We start from the raw sequence: 19,217 nt of genomic DNA on the forward strand, positions 1-19,217 counted from the left end.
GGAAAGGGGGGGGGGATGGTGCCCAACCACTTGGACGGTCGGGGATTGAGCACCGACCTACATGGTTGCATGGATCAAAGAATGAACAAAAATGAGTCTTCGACGGTCTTGTCAAATCGAAATTATTTTTTTTTGGTGCTTGTAACGCGTTATGTCGAGCACCGTTCCTCGTTATGACCTCATATCCCAGTTCCTGGTACGCATGTCTAAACGCTCACAGGATGAGTATGGGGTGCACAATAAACTAACCGCCTCCGGCGGCAATAATCAACAAATCAAATCAAGGCCTTGGTCTTGTAATCAACGCTGCTAGAACTAAGATATTTAACAGACAAATTGGTAATCGCAAAAGTGGACCACGAAAACTTACGATAGATAACATACCAATCGACTATGTCTCTTCTTTCAAATACCTTGGTCTCTTTCCCTTGTACTTCAACTCCAGTCAATAAGTTACACCAACAACGTAGAGACAGACTCAAGGTTCTCAGAACTGTAGTGGGGTATAGCCCTAAACACGATGTTAATATTAGAATAGCAAAAATTATGTACTTAGTATATATAAGGTCTCTGATAGACTATCGTGCACCAGCTTTAGTCCTGCAAAATGATAAAAGTATTGATAGACTGGAAAAAATGCAAAATGGAAGCACTGAGAATTATACTTGGGTGTCCTATAACTAACAAAGTTCTCAATGTGCTGAAGGAATTAAATATACCTAGCATTAAAGATATAATATTTGAAATCTTAAGATGGGACTAAAGCTTCTGCGTGATAACAAAAGCAACATTGTGTCAGTTGAACTGTTACAAAACATACGCAATGGAACCAGCGAGTCTGAATGGATTCAAAGAACAGCCACTCATATTAAAATGATGGGACTGCACGATGCATGTACAGATGAAAGAGTACAGCACTTCCTTCCATCCTGGCAGATAGTACCTTTTGACATCCTGACCCCTGCATACCCCACCAAGAAACTAATCACAAACAACCCTCATGCTCAGCTTGCTGTTAAGCACCCTAGAACACATTCACAATATACAAGCTGAAAACAACATAGCACAGACCATATACACTGACGAATCACTCAATACAGCTACAGGGAGGGCAGGAAGTGCTGTTATTGCTCATCAGCCCGATGGCAGCACAATTCAAAGGAATATAAAAGTTAGAAACTGGGCATCCACAATGCAAGCTGTGTTGGTAGCAATACTTTGGTTGGTAGCACTCGAAATTATTCACAACACTGAAGTAGACAGCTTAATTATTTCCGACACCCTTTCCTCATTACTAACAATAAACAGTTTTGCAATCAAGTAATAATGTGCTAATGTATATATATATATATATATATATATATATATATATATATATATATATATATATATATATATATATACATATATATATATGTGTGTGTGTGTGTGTGTGTATATCACGAAAATAAACACGTGATTAAAAATGTGATAATGTCAGACCACGGAGGAAAAATGAAACAGGAATTTCCTTAAGTACTTTCGTATATTAATACATCTTCAGAAGGAGTGATCTGACGTGGTCAGATCTTGATCCGTGGTCTGACATTGTCATATATATATATATATATATATATATATATATATATATATATATATATATATATATATATATATATATATATACATAGATATGTAAGCATACTTAACAAGGGGGGGTAAACATAAAAATGTTGTGGATTCCTTCTCACATTGGCCTGTAGGAACAGGATAAAGTTGACGCCCTTACTAAGGTTGCAGCAAATAAAGACAGTGTTGAACGGAATCTTGAGTTATTAAATAGGTCCCTTAAAGATGTTGAAGGGAGAGTGAGTGTTGATGGAACGGTCAGTGTTGAACTGACTGAACCCTGCAAGACTCCACTGGTGACGCTTCGCCAATCTGAGACTTCACCACTCCCAGTGACTCGCTGTCTTCTGTTGCTTAGGTACTCCCTTATCCAGTGGAGTACCTTCCCTTTCACTCCTGCCTGCATCTCCAACTTTTGCCCTAGTCTCTTGTGTGGTACTGTGTCAAAGACTTTCTGGCAATCCACAAATGTGCAGTCTGCCCACCCTTCTCTTTCTTGTCTGATTTTTGTTGCCTGGTCGTAGAATTCAATTAATCCTGTGAGGCAGGACTTGCCATCCCTGAACCCCATGCTAATGTTGTGTTACAAAGTTCTTTCGTTCTAGATGTTCCACTAGTTTTCTTCACAATCTTTTCCACCAATTTGCTTGGTATGTAAGTTAGTGACACTGGCCTGTAGTTCAGTGCCTCCTGTCTATCCTTCTTCTTGTATATCGGAATTACATTAGCCGTCTTCCAAATTTTTGTCAGTTCACCTGTTACCAGTGATTTGTTATACACCATGGAGAGTGACAGGCACAGTGCGTCTGTACCTTCCTTTAGTATCCAGGGTGAGATTCCATCCGGGCCTAATAGCCTTTGTCACATCTAACTCTAGCAAAAGCTTCCTTACATCCCCACTGGTATTCCCAAACTCTTCTAGTGGTGCCTGGTTAACTATTCCCTCTCGTATTTCTGGAACTCTGAGTGTGCTTGTGCTTATGTGCGTGTGTGTGTGTGTGTGCCTGTGCTTATGTGCGTGTGTGTGTGTGTGTGTGTGCCTGTGCTTATGTGCGTGTGTGAGTGTGCCTGTGCTTATGTGCGTGTGTGTGTGTGTGTGCCTGTGCTTATGTGCGTGTGTGTGTGTGTGTGCCTGTGCTTATGTGCGTGTGTGAGTGTGCCTGTGCTTATGTGCGTGTGTGTGTGTGTGTGCCTGTGCTTATGTGCGTGTGTGAGTGTGCCTGTGCTTATGTGCGTGTGTGTGTGTGTGTGTGCCTGTGCCTATGTGCGTGTGTGTGTGTGTGCCTGTGCTTATGTGCGTGTGTGTGCCTGTGCTTATGTGCGTGTGTGTGTGTGTGCCTGTGCTTATGTGCGTGTGTGAGTGTGCCTGCGCCTGTGTGTGAGTGTGCCTGCGCCTGTGTGTGAGTGTGAGTGTGCCTGCGCCTGTGCTTGTGTGAGTGTGCCTGCGCCTGTGTGTGAGTGTGCCTGCGCCTGTGCTTGTGTGAGTGAGTGTGCCTGTGCTTGTGTGAGTGAGTGCGCCTGTGCTTGTGGAGTGTGCCTGCGCCTGTGCTTGTGCATGTGAGTATGCCTGCACTTGTGCTTACCTAATTGTGCTTGCGGAGGTTGAGCTCTGGCTCTTTGGTCCCGCCTCTCAACCGTCAATCAACTGGTGTACAGGTTACTGAGCTTACTGGGTTCTATCATATCTACACTTGAAGCTGTGTATGGAGTCAGCCTCCACCACATCACTGCCTAATGCATTCCATTTGTCTACTACTCTGACACTGAAAAAATTCTTTCTAACGTCTCTATGGCTCATTTGGGCACTCAACTTCCATCTGTGTCCCCTAGTGCGGGTGCCCCTTGTGTTAAAAAGTCTGTCTTTATCTACCCTATCAATTCCTCTGAGAATCTTGTATGTGGTGATCATGTCCCCTCTAACTCTTCTGTCTCCCAGTGACGTGAGGTTTAATTCCCGTAGTCTCTCCTCGTAGCTCATACCCCTCAGTTCTGGTACTAGTCTGGTGGCAAACCTTTGAACCTTTTCCAGTTTAGTCTTATGCTTGACTGATGTGTACTTGTGCGTGTGTGTGAGTGTGCCTGCGCCTGTGCTTGTGTGTGTGTGAGTGTGCCTGCGCCTGTGCTTGTGTGTGTGTGAGTGTGCCTGCGCCTGTGCTTGTGTGTGTGTGTGCCTGCGCCTGTGCTTGTGTGTGTGTGAGTGTGCCTGCGCCTGTGCTTGTGTGTGTGAGTGTGCCTGCGCCTGTGCTTGTGTGTGTGAGTGTGCCTGCGCCTGTGCTTGTGTGTGTGTGAGTGTGCCTGCGCCTGTGCTTGTGTGTGTGAGTGTGCCTGCGCCTGTGCTTGTGTGTGTGAGTGTGCCTGCGCCTGTGCTTGTGTGTGTGAGTGTGCCTGCGCCTGTGCTTGTGCATGTGAGTGTGCCTGCGCCTGTGCTTGTGCATGTGAGTGTGCCTGTGGCTGTGTGTGTGTGCATGTGAGTGTGCCTGCGCCTGTGTGCGTGTGCGTGTGCCCGCGCCTGTGCTTGTGTGTGTGTGTGTGAGTGTGCCTGCGCCTGTGCTTGTGCGTGTGTGTGTGAGTGTGCCTGCGCCTGTGCTTGTGCGTGTGTGTGTGAGTGTGCCTGCGCCTGTGCTTGTGCATGTGAGTGTGCCTGCGCCTGTGCTTGTGCGCCTGTGTGCGTGTGCCCGCGCCTGTGCTTGTGTGTGCGTGTGCGTGTGCCCGCGCCTGTGCTTGTGTGTGTGTGTGCGTGTGCGTGTGCCCGCGCCTGTCATCCCATGTACATATGCGTGTGTTGCCAGGGGTTGTGGCCAGTGTTTATATGACGTCATCGATGACGTCGCCGCCCAGCTGATGAATTATTCAGCCAATCAATATTCCGCGCCCGTGACCAAAGCAACATACCCACTCCCCTAGAGCTCCCTCCCCCAATCCCAGCAGGCATCCAACTTATCTTCAGTGTGTAATCCCTCCCCTTCCCCTCTTCCCCCAGCCCGTCCTCATAAGGTTACACCACCACTCCCCTGCATTACGCCCCCCCCTACCCTCCCCACCCCCCACACATTACGCTCCCTCCCCCCCCCTCCTCTCACCAGACATGCAGTGGTCGGACACCTCAGTAATAAATATATTCTCAGAAGAAGGTATTTTGAAGATTAGATCTTCAGTTTCAACCTTTTATTACTCAAGCAGAAATTATTCGCCAGGTGGACAAGCAGGTCACCATGTCCTACCTGTTTGTTAATTATTTTAATAGTTTCTGCAGTTTGTTTAGACATGTACAAATATAAAAGTATAGTCAAGTGGAACAAATATATGAAATAAATTAGTACGTAAATTTGATGAAATAAGTAAAGATGTGGTTGTGCCCCGAGGACATCAGGGTACACTGAGGGCTCCACATGACATTGTTGTTGATCCACGGCTGTAGGGCAGCGATGCCCACGCCCTCTACCCACGGCTGTAGGGCAGCGATGCCCACGCCCTCTACCCACGGGTGTAGGGCAGCGATGCCCACGCCCTCTACCCACGGCTGTAGGGCAGCGATGCCCACGCCCTCTACCCACGGGTGTAGGGCAGCGATGCCCACGCCCTCTACCCACGGCTGTAGGGCAGCGATGCCCACGCCCTCTACCCACGGGTGTAGGGCAGCGATGCCCACGCCCTCTACCCACGGCTGTAGGGCAGCGATGCCCACGCCCTCTACCCACGGGTGTAGGGCAGCGATGCCCAGGCCCTCTACCCACGGGTGTAGGGCAGCGATGCCCACGCCCTCTACCCACGGGTGTAGGGCAGCGATGCCCACGCCCTCTACCCACGGCTGTAGGGCAGCGATGCCCACGCCCTCTACCCACGGCTGTAGGGCAGCGATGCCCAGGCCCTCTACCCACGGCTGTAGGGCAGCGATGCCCACGCCCTCTACCCACGGGTGTAGGGCAGCGATGCCCAGGCCCTCTACCCACGGCTGTAGGGCAGCGATGCCCACGCCCTCTACCCAAGGCTGTAGGGCAGCGATGCCCAGGCCCTCTACCCACGGGTGTAGGGCAGCGATGCCCACGCCCTCTACCCACGGGTGTAGGGCAGCGATGCCCACGCCCTCTACCCACGGCTGTAGGGCAGCGATGCCCACGCCCTCTACCCACGGGTGTAGGGCAGCGATGCCCACGCCCTCTACCCAAGGCTGTAGGGCAGCGATGCCCACGCCCTCTACCCACGGCTGTAGGGCAGCGATGCCCACGCCCTCTACCCACGGCTGTAGGGCAGCGATGCCCAGGTCCTCTACCCACGGGTGTAGGGCAGCGATGCCCACGCCCTCTACCCACGGGTGTAGGGCAGCGATGCCCAGGCCCTCTACCCACGGGTGTAGGGCAGCGATGCCCACGCCCTCTACCCACGGCTGTAGGGCAGCGATGCCCACGCCCTCTACCCACGGCTGTAGGGCAGCGATGCCCAGGTCCTCTACCCACGGGTGTAGGGCAGCGATGCCCACGCCCTCTACCCACGGCTGTAGGGCAGCGATGCCCACGCCCTCTACCCACGGCTGTAGGGCAGCGATGCCCACGCCCTCTACCCACGGGTGTAGGGCAGCGATGCCCACGCCCTCTACCCACGGCTGTAGGGCAGCGATGCCCAGGTCCTCTACCCACGGCTGTAGGGCAGCGATGCCCACGCCCTCTACCCACGGCTGTAGGGCAGCGATGCCCACGCCCTCTACCCACGGCTGTAGGGCAGCGATGCCCAGGTCCTCTACCCACGGCTGTAGGGCAGCGATGCCCACGCCCTCTACCCACGGCTGTAGGGCAGCGATGCCCACGCCCTCTACCCACGGCTGTAGGGCAGCGATGCCCAGGCCCTCTACCCACGGCTGTAGGGCAGCGATGCCCACGCCCTCTACCCACGGCTGTAGGGCAGCGATGCCCAGGCCCTCTACCCACGGGTGTAGGGCAGCGATGCCCACGCCCTCTACCCAAGGCTGTAGGGCAGCGATGCCCACGCCCTCTACCCACGGCTGTAGGGCAGCGATGCCCACGCCCTCTACCCACGGCTGTAGGGCAGCGATGCCCACGCCCTCTACCCACGGGTGTAGGGCAGCGATGCCCACGCCCTCTACCCACGGGTGTAGGGCAGCGATGCCCACGCCCTCTACCCAAGGCTGTAGGGCAGCGATGCCCACGCCCTCTACCCACGGCTGTAGGGCAGCGATGCCCAGGCCCTCTACCCACGGCTGTAGGGCAGCGATGCCCACGCCCTCTACCCAAGGCTGTAGGGCAGCGATGCCCAGGCCCTCTACCCAAGGCTGTAGGGCAGCGATGCCCACGCCCTCTACCCACGGCTGTAGGGCAGCGATGCCCAGGCCCTCTACCCAATAGGTATTTAATAGAGTATTTATATTTCAGAGATTAGTACTTGGGAAGGAATTGACTGAAAGCTGTGATTACAATAAATACGTTTATTTAATAAATGTATAGCTAATAAACAGGGAGCTTTCGTTACCTTAATAGTGTCACTTTAGCAAAGGTAAACAATAGCATAACTCATAAGGGAACTCTTCCCCATGGAGCTAGTATACTGACACCACTACCTGTCTCCCCTTCTTGAAGAGGTAAAAAAATAAGATAACCTGAACACTCGCGATTCACTCTCTCTCTCTCGTTACAACATTGCACTAAGATAATCAATAGACTAACATGTTCACTTGTATATTGATAGTCCCGCATACAATAATCACAATGAACAACTCTGGTCAATAAGACCATAAATGTGTAGGATTAAGATAATCGGTCACCAAGACCATAAATGTGTAGGATTAAGATAATCGGTCACCAAGACCATAAATGTGTAGGATTAAGATAATCGGTCACCAAGACCATAAATGTGTAGGATTAAGATAATCGGTCACCAAGACCATAAATGTGTAGGATTAAGATAATCGGTCACCAAGACCATAAATGTGTAGGATTAAGATAATCGGTCACCAAGACCATAAATGTATAGGATTAAGATAATCCTTAACACCTGTGCAATTGTCTGGGTGTTATCACACTGGGTTAACGGCCTGACAATGCTACGTTACCTCAGTCGTTCACCTGTGTCGTGTAATGGGCGCTAACACAGATATACTTGACTGGCTGGTCAACCCAGGGTCAACACAGATATACTTGACTGGCTGGTCAACCCAGGGTCAACACAGATATACTTGACTGGCTGGTCAACCCAGGGTCAACACAGATATACTTGACTGGATGGTCAACCCAGGGTCAACACAGATATACTTGACTGGATAGTCAACCCAGGGTCAACACAGATATACTTGAGTGGATGGTCAACCCAGGGTCAACACAGATATACTTGACTGGCTGGTCAACCCAGGGTCAACACAGATATACTTGACTGGATGGTCAACCCAGGGTCAACACAGATATACTTGACTGGCTGGTCAACCCAGGGTCAACACAGATATACTTGACTGGATGGTCAACCCAGGGTCAACACAGATATACTTGAGTGGATGGTCAACCCAGGGTCAACACAGATATACTTGACTGGCTGGTCAACCCGGGGTCAACACAAGACAACAATAGCGAAATGAAGAGAAGGACCACTTTTTACTGGCCGGCCTCATCACTCAACATCTCATTCATACCCGCTAATTGGACGGTGAGCCTCGATAATCCTTTGATGTAGCGAAACCCGGCACAATGGTGGCGGTCTCCTCTTGTTATCCTTCTTCACTGGCCGCACGTGGCATCCACGTTCTAGGTTACTGGTATGTGTACAGCAGTGCACACTGCAAGCGACGCTACAGGGCGGGCATACTGGAAACAATGGACGGAGTGAGACGCATGGTGGCTCATTAATAACGACAGCTTAGCAAGCAGCAACAGTGCGGCAATCATGTGCCCAGTCACACCATAGAACACTGGACACGGAGCCACAGATGAAAGTCTTCTCTTCACAAAAATCGTCAACAAGTCAAGATTAAACTGTAAATTTGCTCCTCGTAATAATGTTATCAGTAGCTATGTCACACAAATGACTTGTACTGTTAAGTGATTCCATGGCATTCCACTTGATACGGTCTGTTATTCCTACTTTACTTTATCACCTGGTGTATCAAAGTTCGTACTTATCACACTTAAATTCTTCACTTTTCACCATTTTGCTTCGATTAGACATTCACTTCGTGATTCTGACGTGGCGCACGGCGGCAATCTGAGTTCGAGTATTAGTGAGAAATATTATGGAGTTACTGGGACGCACAGTAACTTAACTTGGCCGAGTTCTTCCAGTCGCTCTTCATATCCTATTACTCGCAATTCTGGGAAGAGCCTCGTCGCAAACTTTTGAACCTTTTCCAGTTTCCTTGTGTGTTTATTTAGGTGGGGACTCCATGATGGGACAGCATACTCTAAGACTGGTGTCACGAAGACAGTGTAAAGTACTCTAAATGCCTCCTTAGGTTCCTAAATAATGATCTAACTTTTGCTAGCGCAGAGTACGCTGCTGACGTTATCCTATATACATGTGCCTCTGGAGTTAGGCTCGGTGTTACGCCTAAACCCAGATCTCTTTCTCGAGTCGTTACAGGTAGATAGTTTTCCTTCATTGTGTACTGTCCCTTTTGTCTCCTGTCCACTTTGACTGGACAGTAGAACGACGGTCTCGCTTCATGTAGGTCGGCGTTCAATCCCCGACCGTCCAAGTAGTTGGGCACCATTCCACCCCCGCTCCCGTCCCAACCCAAATCCTTATCCTGGTCCCCTTTCAAGTGCTATAAAGTCGTAATAGCTTGGCGCTTTCCCCCGATAATTAAAACAAAAATTGTCTCCAGTCACGTGTTCCCATTTCCATCATTTTACACTTGCTTGTGTTGAGCTCTAGTAACCATTTCTCCGATCATCTCTGCAACTTGTTCAAGTCCTCTTGGAGGATCCTACAATCCTCATCTGTCACAACTCGTCTCATTAATTTCCCGTCATCTACAGACATCGACATATAAGACTCAACTCCCGTAAACATGTCATTTACCTATATTAGAAATAGTATTGGGCCCATCACCGATCCTTGAGGTCCTCCACTCGTTACTGTTTGCCAGTACGACTTCTCGCCTCTTACTGTTACTCTCTGGCTCCTGCCTGTCCCGCCTCTCATCTGTCAGTCAACTGGTGTACAGGTTCCTGAGCCTACTGGGCTCTATCTGAGCCATAGCTATCTGATAGCTAGAGCTATCCATAGCTCTATCTGATAGCCATAGCTATCTGAGCCTACTGGGCGTGTGTGTGTCAGTGTGTGTGTGTGTGTGTGTGTGTGTGTGTGTGTGTGTGTGTGTGTGTGTGTGTGTGTGTGTGTGTGTGTGTATGTGTGTGTGTGTGTGTGTGTGTGTGTGTGTGTCAGTGTGTGTGTGTGTGTGTGTGTGTGTGTGTGTGTGTGTGTGTGTGTGTGTGTGTGTGTCAGTGTGTGCATGCGAGTGTTTCAGGCCGAGGAGCTTCCACTGAAAGATCTGTCGAACGATCTATTGCCAAATGTTACACTCAGTCGTGTATTTCATCGGCTTGTAGTTAGTCTTCTCCGCGATGTTACTGATAACATACTGCTATACCTTCATTAGACAGTCGAGTCCATGTCTTTGACTCAAGCAATTTTCTCAGAAGTGCCTAAGACTTACGTCCTTTTGCCGAGAGCTTGGCCCCCGCCTTGTGGCCAGCTGTGTGGTCTAGAGTAGCAGCGTTACTTGTCAATACTGAGTCAATACACACCCTGAAGGTCGATGGTACCAATGAATTTTTCACGGACGATCCTTAATACCCGGCTCATATATTGGGAGTCAACATAGTTATTTAATTATGAGGAAACCATCGACGGGTTTGTCATATTATTCAACTTCCAGCAATTATATTCTAAATTAATAAATACTATTAAATGGATTAGGTTAACACCTCCAAAGGATACCTGATTAATAACCAGGCCGTGATTCATACGTTAGGCTGCGAGCAGCCGCGTCCAACAGCCTGGTTGACCAGTCCAGCAACGAGGAGGCCTCGTCAAGGACCGGGCCGCGGGGACGCTAAGCCCCGGAACTAACACAAGGTATACAGGTATGCTAGGGTTGGGCTGGCTAGGTAAGGTAAGGATGGAGTCCAATATTTCGTGATAAACAGCTTTAAGCCTTAGTGTTGTTTCATTGCTCAGAATCTTCAACAATTTATATCAACCATCCATCACTACATTGGTAAAAAAAATAAAGCTTCTGTCTAGACCTTTTCTTCTGGTGTTTGTAGCTATGACTATATAGTTATGTTGCCTCTGGTATAAAAATAACTTCCTTATTTGTTTTATCGTCTAGTGTGTGTGTGTGTGTGTGTGTGTGTGTGTGTGTGTGTGTGTGTGTGTGTGTGTGTGTGTGTGTGTGTGTGTGTGTGTGTGTGTAACGCACAACTCCCACCCTACCCATCAACATTGGTGTTCCCCAGGGCAGCATACTTGGCCCTCTCCTCATTTCTCATGACTACTACTACATCTCCTCATTTCTCATCTACTACTACTTTCTCATGACCTTCCACATGCCTCTCAACACCTCAAACCAATTTTATTTGCTGATGACACAACCTTCATTTTTTACAGTCCTGACCCCCTTGCTGTAAGTGTCACAGTGAATACTGAACTAAATAAAGTCATCTTTGGCTAACTGCTAACAAACTCACCCTTAACACTGACAAAACCTTTTATATTATGTTTGATAATAAATCCTCAGATCAAATTAATCTAAGAATAAACAATATCCAAATTAGTAACAAAGTTGATGGTAAATTCCTTAGTGTCCTCATCGATAACAAGCTGAATTTCCCGGGACACATTCAACATATAGCAAAAAAAGTTTATAAAACTGTTGGCATTCTTTCTAAGATCAGATATTATGTACCTCGCCCTGCCCTGGTGACGCTCTATTACTCTCTCATCTATTCTTATCTAAACTATGGTATTTGTGCTTGGGGTTCTACTACCCAAAATCATTTACGTACTCTAATTACTCAACACAAACCTGCTATTAGAACAATATATAACTCTGGCCCCAGACAGCACTCGGTACCCTTACTCAAATCTCTGAATATGTTAAATATTAAGTCACAGCACATACTCTCGTGTGTACTCTCTATATTTAAAACTTTAAACTGTAATGTCAATCCTGACCTTAAAAGCTTCCTAGAAGGTTGTAACAGAACCCATGAGCACCACACCAGAAACAAATACCTTATTGATATTCCAAGAGTACGACTTAATCAAACTAGAAATGCTCTACAAATCAAGGGACCCAGAATGTGGAATGACCTTCCCAATCATGTCTAAGGCTGTACCTCTCTCAACCAGTTTAAGATAAAAACTAAGTACTACCTAATAAACTCCATGTAACCTTCCTCACCCCTAAATGTCAACCCATGTCTTACCATTTTAAACAATGCTGTCTGTTGACCAATTTGTATAAATGCTATTTTCTGCTATGTTTCCCCCGCTTGTTTATATATTCCTTTTTTCAACTTAATTTATACTTTAAGCTCAATTACTATTAAGTTTTTGTCTAAGTGATTTTCCCCCCCAACCTTGGCCGGAACGCTATGAGTATTAGTGGGTTTAGGTATTGTATGTACTAGCTCCATCTTTAAATCCAACATTATGTGGACAAGGTCTAGAGACAAGGGATATAAGCTTCAGGCTGCACAATGAAACTGCCATAGGCAATTTTATAGCTGCTGCTGCTAATGTCACCTGGGAGTCCGAATTAGGTAACATAGGGGACATCAACCTAGCAGTGCAATCATTTCTTCAAAAAACTCTCAGCCTTTATAACACCCACTGCCCTATGCTAACGAAACAAGTCAGAACTAAAAAGCTAAACAATCCTTGGCTTACAAAGGGAATACTTAAATCCATTAATAAAAAAACATGACCTTGAGAAGAAGTATAGGTTTGGAATCGTCTCCAAAGAATTCTCAAAGAATTACTCATCATTCCTATCTAAAATAATTAGAAGAGCCAAAACTAAATACTACGAAGTTAAATTTACCCAAACAAAGGGCAACATTAAGAAACATGGAGCACAATTTCACAAATATTGGGACCAAAGAAGAGTTTAAATAACAAACCAATACTGCTGTCCAATAACGATGGTGAGCGTGCAGCCTCTGATACTGCCATTGAGTTCAATAGGTTCTTCTCTTCCATTGGGTCATCCCTTGCAAATGATATTCCATCTTCCAGTACTGATGTTCAGGACTATCTTACAGCCCACTGTCCACAGTCTCTGTACCTAACGCCTGCAAATTCCACTGATGTAAATGAGGTAATCCTTTCCCTTAAAACCAAGTCTAATGCCCTTGAGGAGAAAAAACATCTAAACCTAAATCTAGATCTGAATAAAAAATCTAAATCTAATATGTACTTTTACCTGAATAAATATTTTTATTTTTAAAACTCTAACAATGAACATACCCGTCTCCAACAGCCCACTCATCTATCACCACCATCTCCAACAGCCCACTCATGTATCACCACCATCTCCAACAGCCCACTCATGTATCACCACCATCTCCAACAGCCCACTCATCTATCACCACCATCTCCAACAGCCCACTCATGTATCACCACCATCTCCAACAGCCCACTCATCTATCACCACCATCTCCAACAGCCCACTCATCTATCACCACCAACTCCAACAACCCACTCATCTATCACCACCATCTCCAACAGCCCACTCATCTATCACCACCATCTCCAACAGCCCACTCATCTATCACCACCACCTCCAACAGCCCACTCATCTATCACCACCATCTCCAACAGCCCACTCATCTATCACCACCATCTCCAACAGCCCACTCATCCATCACCACCATCTCCAACAGCCCACTCATCCATCACCACCATCTCCAACAGCCCACTCATGTATCACCACCATCTCCAACAGCCCACTCATCTATCACCACCATCTCCAACAGCCCACTCATCTATCACCACCATCTCCAACAGCCCACTCATGTATCACCACCATCTCCAACAGCCCACTCATGTATCACCACCATCTCCAACAGCCCACTCATCTATCACCACCATCTCCAACAGAAATGTTGGTGTGGAGCGGAACATGAAGGATGGATGACGAGGATGAGGTGGATTGGGCAGTAGACAGGCGGCCACAACCACCACCACCACCACCACTCTGGCCACTACCCCACCACCACCACCAGCAGTCTGGCCACTACCCCATCACCACCACCACTACCACCAGCAGTCTGGCCACTACTCCACCACCACCACCTCGCAACAACCACGATCAGTTTCTGGCCTTGATCGCTTCCTTCAGTGAAGCTTGGCGTGAGTACTAGTGTCTTCTGTCTTGTCTTGTATTGTGAGTGACTTGTGTTGCCTCCAAGAATATCTCAAAGCTCCTTGCATATTTTCAAGCTCCGTAATTGTGTATGAAAGATCCATCACCGTAGTTGAGATCCAGCGGGTGTCGAAGAATGTCGCACACACAAACATTACCTGAATCCTGCACTCTGCAACACTCGCCGAATGTCGCACTCTGCAACACTGGTTGATACTATTAGTATCAGCCAGTGTTGCAGATACGTATACTGTTAGTGGGTCAGGTGAATACAGATGGATCAAACAATGGGTATAGAATAAGGGATAAAGGAGAAAGGAGTAGAATACGGCGAAAATAGAGTACGAAACACATTCAATCACTATGTGTTTCGTACACATAATCACTATGTGTTCGAAACACATAGTGATTAATCAGATGTAGTGGGCGTGGCATGTTGGGCAGTGTCGTCTATGTTAGCATCTTCACATTCTGGTCTTGTTCTTACTCTCATGGTGGGTAGAGGGAATAGTTCCGTAATTTGGGTATTTATGTATAACCTATGGTAGGTTGGGTATAACCTATGGTAGGTTGGGTATAACCTATGGTAGGTTGGGTATAACCTATGGTAGGTTGGGTATAACCTATGGTAGGTTGGGTATAACCTATGGTAGGTTGGGTATAACCTATGGTAGGTTGGGTATAACCTATGGTAGGTTGGGTATAACCTATGGTAGGTTGGGTATAACCTATGGTAGGTTGGGTATAACCTATGGTAGGTTGGGTATAACCTATGGTAGGTTGGGTATAACCTATGGTAGGTTGGGTATAACCTATGGTAGGTTGGGTATAACCTATGGTAGGTTGGGTATAACCTATGGTAGGTTGGGTATAACCTATGGTAGGTTGGGTATAACCTATGGTAGGTTGGGTATAACCTACCATAAATACCCAAATTACGGAACTATTCACTCTACCCACCATGAGAGTAAGAACAAGACCAGAATGTGAAGATGCCAACATAGACGACACTGCTCAACATACAAATTATATACTGTATATAGGGGTGGTAGGAGAGGAAAAGATTTAAGAGTTCATGCTCTTAGATTTCTTCTTGAAGGCTGTGGGTCCCTACAATTGCTCCAGAGGTGGTTATATATATATATATATATATATATATATATATATATATATATATATATATATATATATATATATATATATATAACCATACATCTTTGTATGTAGATAGGAGCTGCAACTGGTATGTACAGGACGCCTTAACCTTATATATATATATATATATATATATATATATATATATATATATATATATATATATATATATATATATATATATATATATATAATATAATACTAGTATATTTTGGTAGCAGTCTTTCTTGTAAACATATGTTGTTGAATATGACCGAATGGGCAAGAATTTAATGATTCTAACAAGAAACTTCTCAATATTTCTTACGTTTTTCTTCACTGTCGAAGGTAATTGGAAAATTAACTCTCCAGAGTTCATTTTCAAATTTTATTTATGGTCTGACGCCTAGAGGCGTTTTGTAAGAACACTTCTTACATTTTCAAAGACAATTTTTTTACATACTCAGATCGTGCTCATATTAGTTTTTGGGTGACATGATAAGAAACAAATCAATGGGAAAAGACAGAACATGAAACAATGGATATATACAATGGTATATAACCATGGGTATACATTTGTCTTCTTGTTTCTGTGCTAGTTCGGGGTCTTGAAGTGGGTAGAATGTAATTACGTATTAATTGGCTGTTGATTGCTGGTTTTGACTTTTTGATGTGTAAGACCTCGCTGATGTCGAGTCTCCTGCTGTCGCTGTATCTATCGATAATTTCTGTGTTGCTTGTTAAGATTTCTCTGGTGATGGTCTGGTTGTGTGAGGAGATTATATGTTCCTTGATGGAGCCCTGTTGTTTATGCATTGTTAATTGCCTAGAAAAAGACGTTGTTGTCTTGCTTATATACTGAGATCTTTGGGGCTCACAGTCCCCAAGCGGGCATGTGAAGGCATAGACGATGTTGGTTTCTTTCAAGGCGTTCTGTTTGGTGTCTGGAGAGTTCTTCATTAGTAGGTTGGCTGTTTTCTTGTTTTTGTAGTAAATTGTTAATTGTATCTTCTGATTTTTGTCTGTGGGGATAACGTTCCTATTAATAATATCTTTCAGGACACTTTCTTCTGTTTTGTGAGCTGTCAAAAAGAAGTTCCTGTAAAACAGTCTAATAGGAGGTGCCTGCAGTATATGGCGTGTTTCAAGTCCATGTCAACTGTAGGTACGTTGACGACATTGTTATGCAGGTACCTGATGTCAGATGTTTGCAGCAGCTGAAGGAGGCATTCGAGCAAAATTCGGTGTTATGTTTCACTTATGAGATGGAGAGTGATGGGAAGCTGCCCTTTATAGATGTAACAGTCACGGAAAGGAATGGTGGCTTCCACACTGCAGTCTACACTAAGGAAACTAACATAGGAATGTGCCTTAATGCCAATAGTGACTGCCCAGACAGTTACAAGAGGAGTGTTATCAATGCTTACATCGACTGGGCTCTCACTCACAGCTCTGGTTGGAAGCAGGTCGATGAAAAACTCTGTAAAGTAAAGCAGGTCCAAGGCAACAATGGCTTCTCTAAAAGTTATGTTGAAGACGACATCAAAAGAACAGTGAAACGCCATGCAACTTTTTTTCGACGGCTCACAAAATCGAGGAAATTGTCATGATAGATATTAATAATGGGAACGTTATCGCCAGAGACAAAAATCAGAAGATACAATTGACAATTTGCTGCAAAAACAAGAAAACGGCCAACCTACTCATGAAGAACTTCCGAGATACCAAACAGAACGCCTTGAAAGAGACCAACGTCGTCTATGCCTTCACATGCCCGCTTGGGGACTGTAAGCCCCAAAGAACTCGGTATATAAGCAAGACAACAACGTCTCTTTTTAGGCGATTAACCATGCTCAAACAACAGGGCTCCATCAAGGAACATATAATTTCTTCACAACCAGACCATCACCAAAGAAATCTTAATAAGCAACACAGAAAGCATCGATAAATACGGCGATAGCAGGAGACTCGACATCAGCACATCACTACACATCAAAAAGTCAACACCAGCAATCAACAGCCAATTAATGCACAACTATATTCTACCCACTTCAAGACCTCGAACCAACATAGAAGCACAACCACTTCAAGACCTCGAACCAACATAGAAGCAGCAAGAGGAGGTATGGACCAATAGGCCTTCTGCAGTTACTAACATTCTCATGTTTTCATATTCAATTTATATCCATTGTTTCGTGTTCTGTCTTAGCTTTGTCACCCCACCCAAAACTTTTGTGCCATATCATCTCCCAAGACCTCACCTCACCTCACCCAAATATAAGTATGATGAATTTTATGTGTAAATGAAGTCTTTGAAAATGTAATAAGCATTACGAAACGCGTTCAGGCGTCAGACCAGAAATAAAGAATTAATTTTGGAGAGTTAATTTTTAAATTACCCTCAACAGTGAAGAAAAACATAAGAAATATTGAGAAGATTCGTGTTAGAATTATTAATCATACTCTTTCGGTCATTTTCAACAACATATATATATATATATATATATATATATATATATATATATATATATATATATATATATATATATATATATATATATATATGTCGTACCTAGTAGCCAGAGCGCACTTCTCAGCCTACTATGCAAGGCCCGATTTGCCTAATAAGCCAAGTTTTTCTGAATTAACATATTTTCTCTAATTTTTTTCTTATGAAATGATAAAGCTACCCATTTCATTATGTATGAGGTCAATTTTTTATTATTGGAGTTAAAATTAACGTAGATATATGGCCGAACCTAACCAACCCTACCTAACCTAACCTAACCTATCTTTATAGGTTAGGTTAGGTTAGGTAAAGTAGCCGAAAACGTTAGGTTAGGTTAGGTTAGGTAGGTTAGGTAGTCGAAAAACAATTAATTCATAAAAACTTGGCTTATTAGGCAATTAGGCTTATTTATATATACATATATACACACACATATATATATATATATATATATATATATATATATATATATATATATATATATATATATATATATATAATATAAAAAATATATTCCTTCTGCAGCGGTGTATTTGCTCGTACATCTGGAAAGATGGCGTCACCTGAGACGGTGAAGGTTATTGTACGATGTCGACCTATGAACAAGCGAGAGAAGGATCTGGGTTGCGAGGTAAGATAATCACACTTTTTCTAGTAAAAGCAATTCAATTTCTTTCTTTATTATGCATCCCATACTCATCCCGTGGGCAGTGGTGTAAAGGATTACAGAGGCACATAATCGGATCAGGAACTGAACCCTCTAGTTCGTTTAGCTAAGCAAATAACAATATTTTGACGCTGGTTTCAAAATTATTAATGTTATATGTACATGTACACATACTCATACATACATGTACACACACACACACACACACACACACACACACACACACACACACACACACACACACACACACACACACACACACACACACACACACACATAACACACATAACACACATAATATATATATATATATATATATATATATATATATATATATATATATATATATATACATACATATACATATTTAATCACCCACACAAATACCCACATCAATAATCTTTTGTGTCACAAGTGATTCAACAAGAAGCTCACAACAGTCACTATACAAGGCACTATACATCTATGATGAGTCCACGGGAGACATATCCCGTCAGGTAGGGTCGCACCTCCACAGATCTCCAGTATCATCTATTGATACTGGTAATGGCTCAAAAGGGCCACCACTTACGGGCTATTCATGCCCGTGCCACCTTTTGGGTGGCTTAATCTTTATCATTCAATCTATGATGAGTCACACAATTACTAGTCTTGCTGCACACCCATCCAACTGGGCGGCAGCTTTACAGTCATGTGCTCCACACCCACCCAACTGGGCGGCAGCTTTACAGTCATGTGCTCCACACCCACCCAACTGGGCGGCAGCTTTACAGTCATGTGCTCCACACCCACCCAACTGGGCGGCAGCTTTACAGTCATGTGCTCCACACCCACCCAACTGGGCGGCAGCTTTACAGTCATGTGCTCCACACCCACCCAACTGGGCGGCAGCTTTACAGCCATGTACATGCATTACTTACAGTAAGCAA

The 19,217-nt window shown here is 45.1% G+C and overlaps 1 protein-coding gene across 1 annotated transcript in view; it reads left to right on the forward strand.

Moving 5' to 3' along the window:
* The window catches only part of LOC123766700 (osmotic avoidance abnormal protein 3), a gene marked incomplete in the record, with an annotated part of 181,017 nt that overhangs the window by 30,526 nt on the left and 131,274 nt on the right, over positions 1-19,217 (forward strand). The window contains 2 exon segments of the mRNA XM_069307699.1: positions 13,714-13,965; positions 18,147-18,252. Of these exon segments, the coding sequence (XP_069163800.1) occupies positions 18,175-18,252 (78 nt within the window).

This window comes from Procambarus clarkii, chromosome 60 (assembly GCF_040958095.1).
Source record: "Procambarus clarkii isolate CNS0578487 chromosome 60, FALCON_Pclarkii_2.0, whole genome shotgun sequence".
NCBI lineage: Eukaryota > Metazoa > Arthropoda > Malacostraca > Decapoda > Cambaridae > Procambarus > Procambarus clarkii.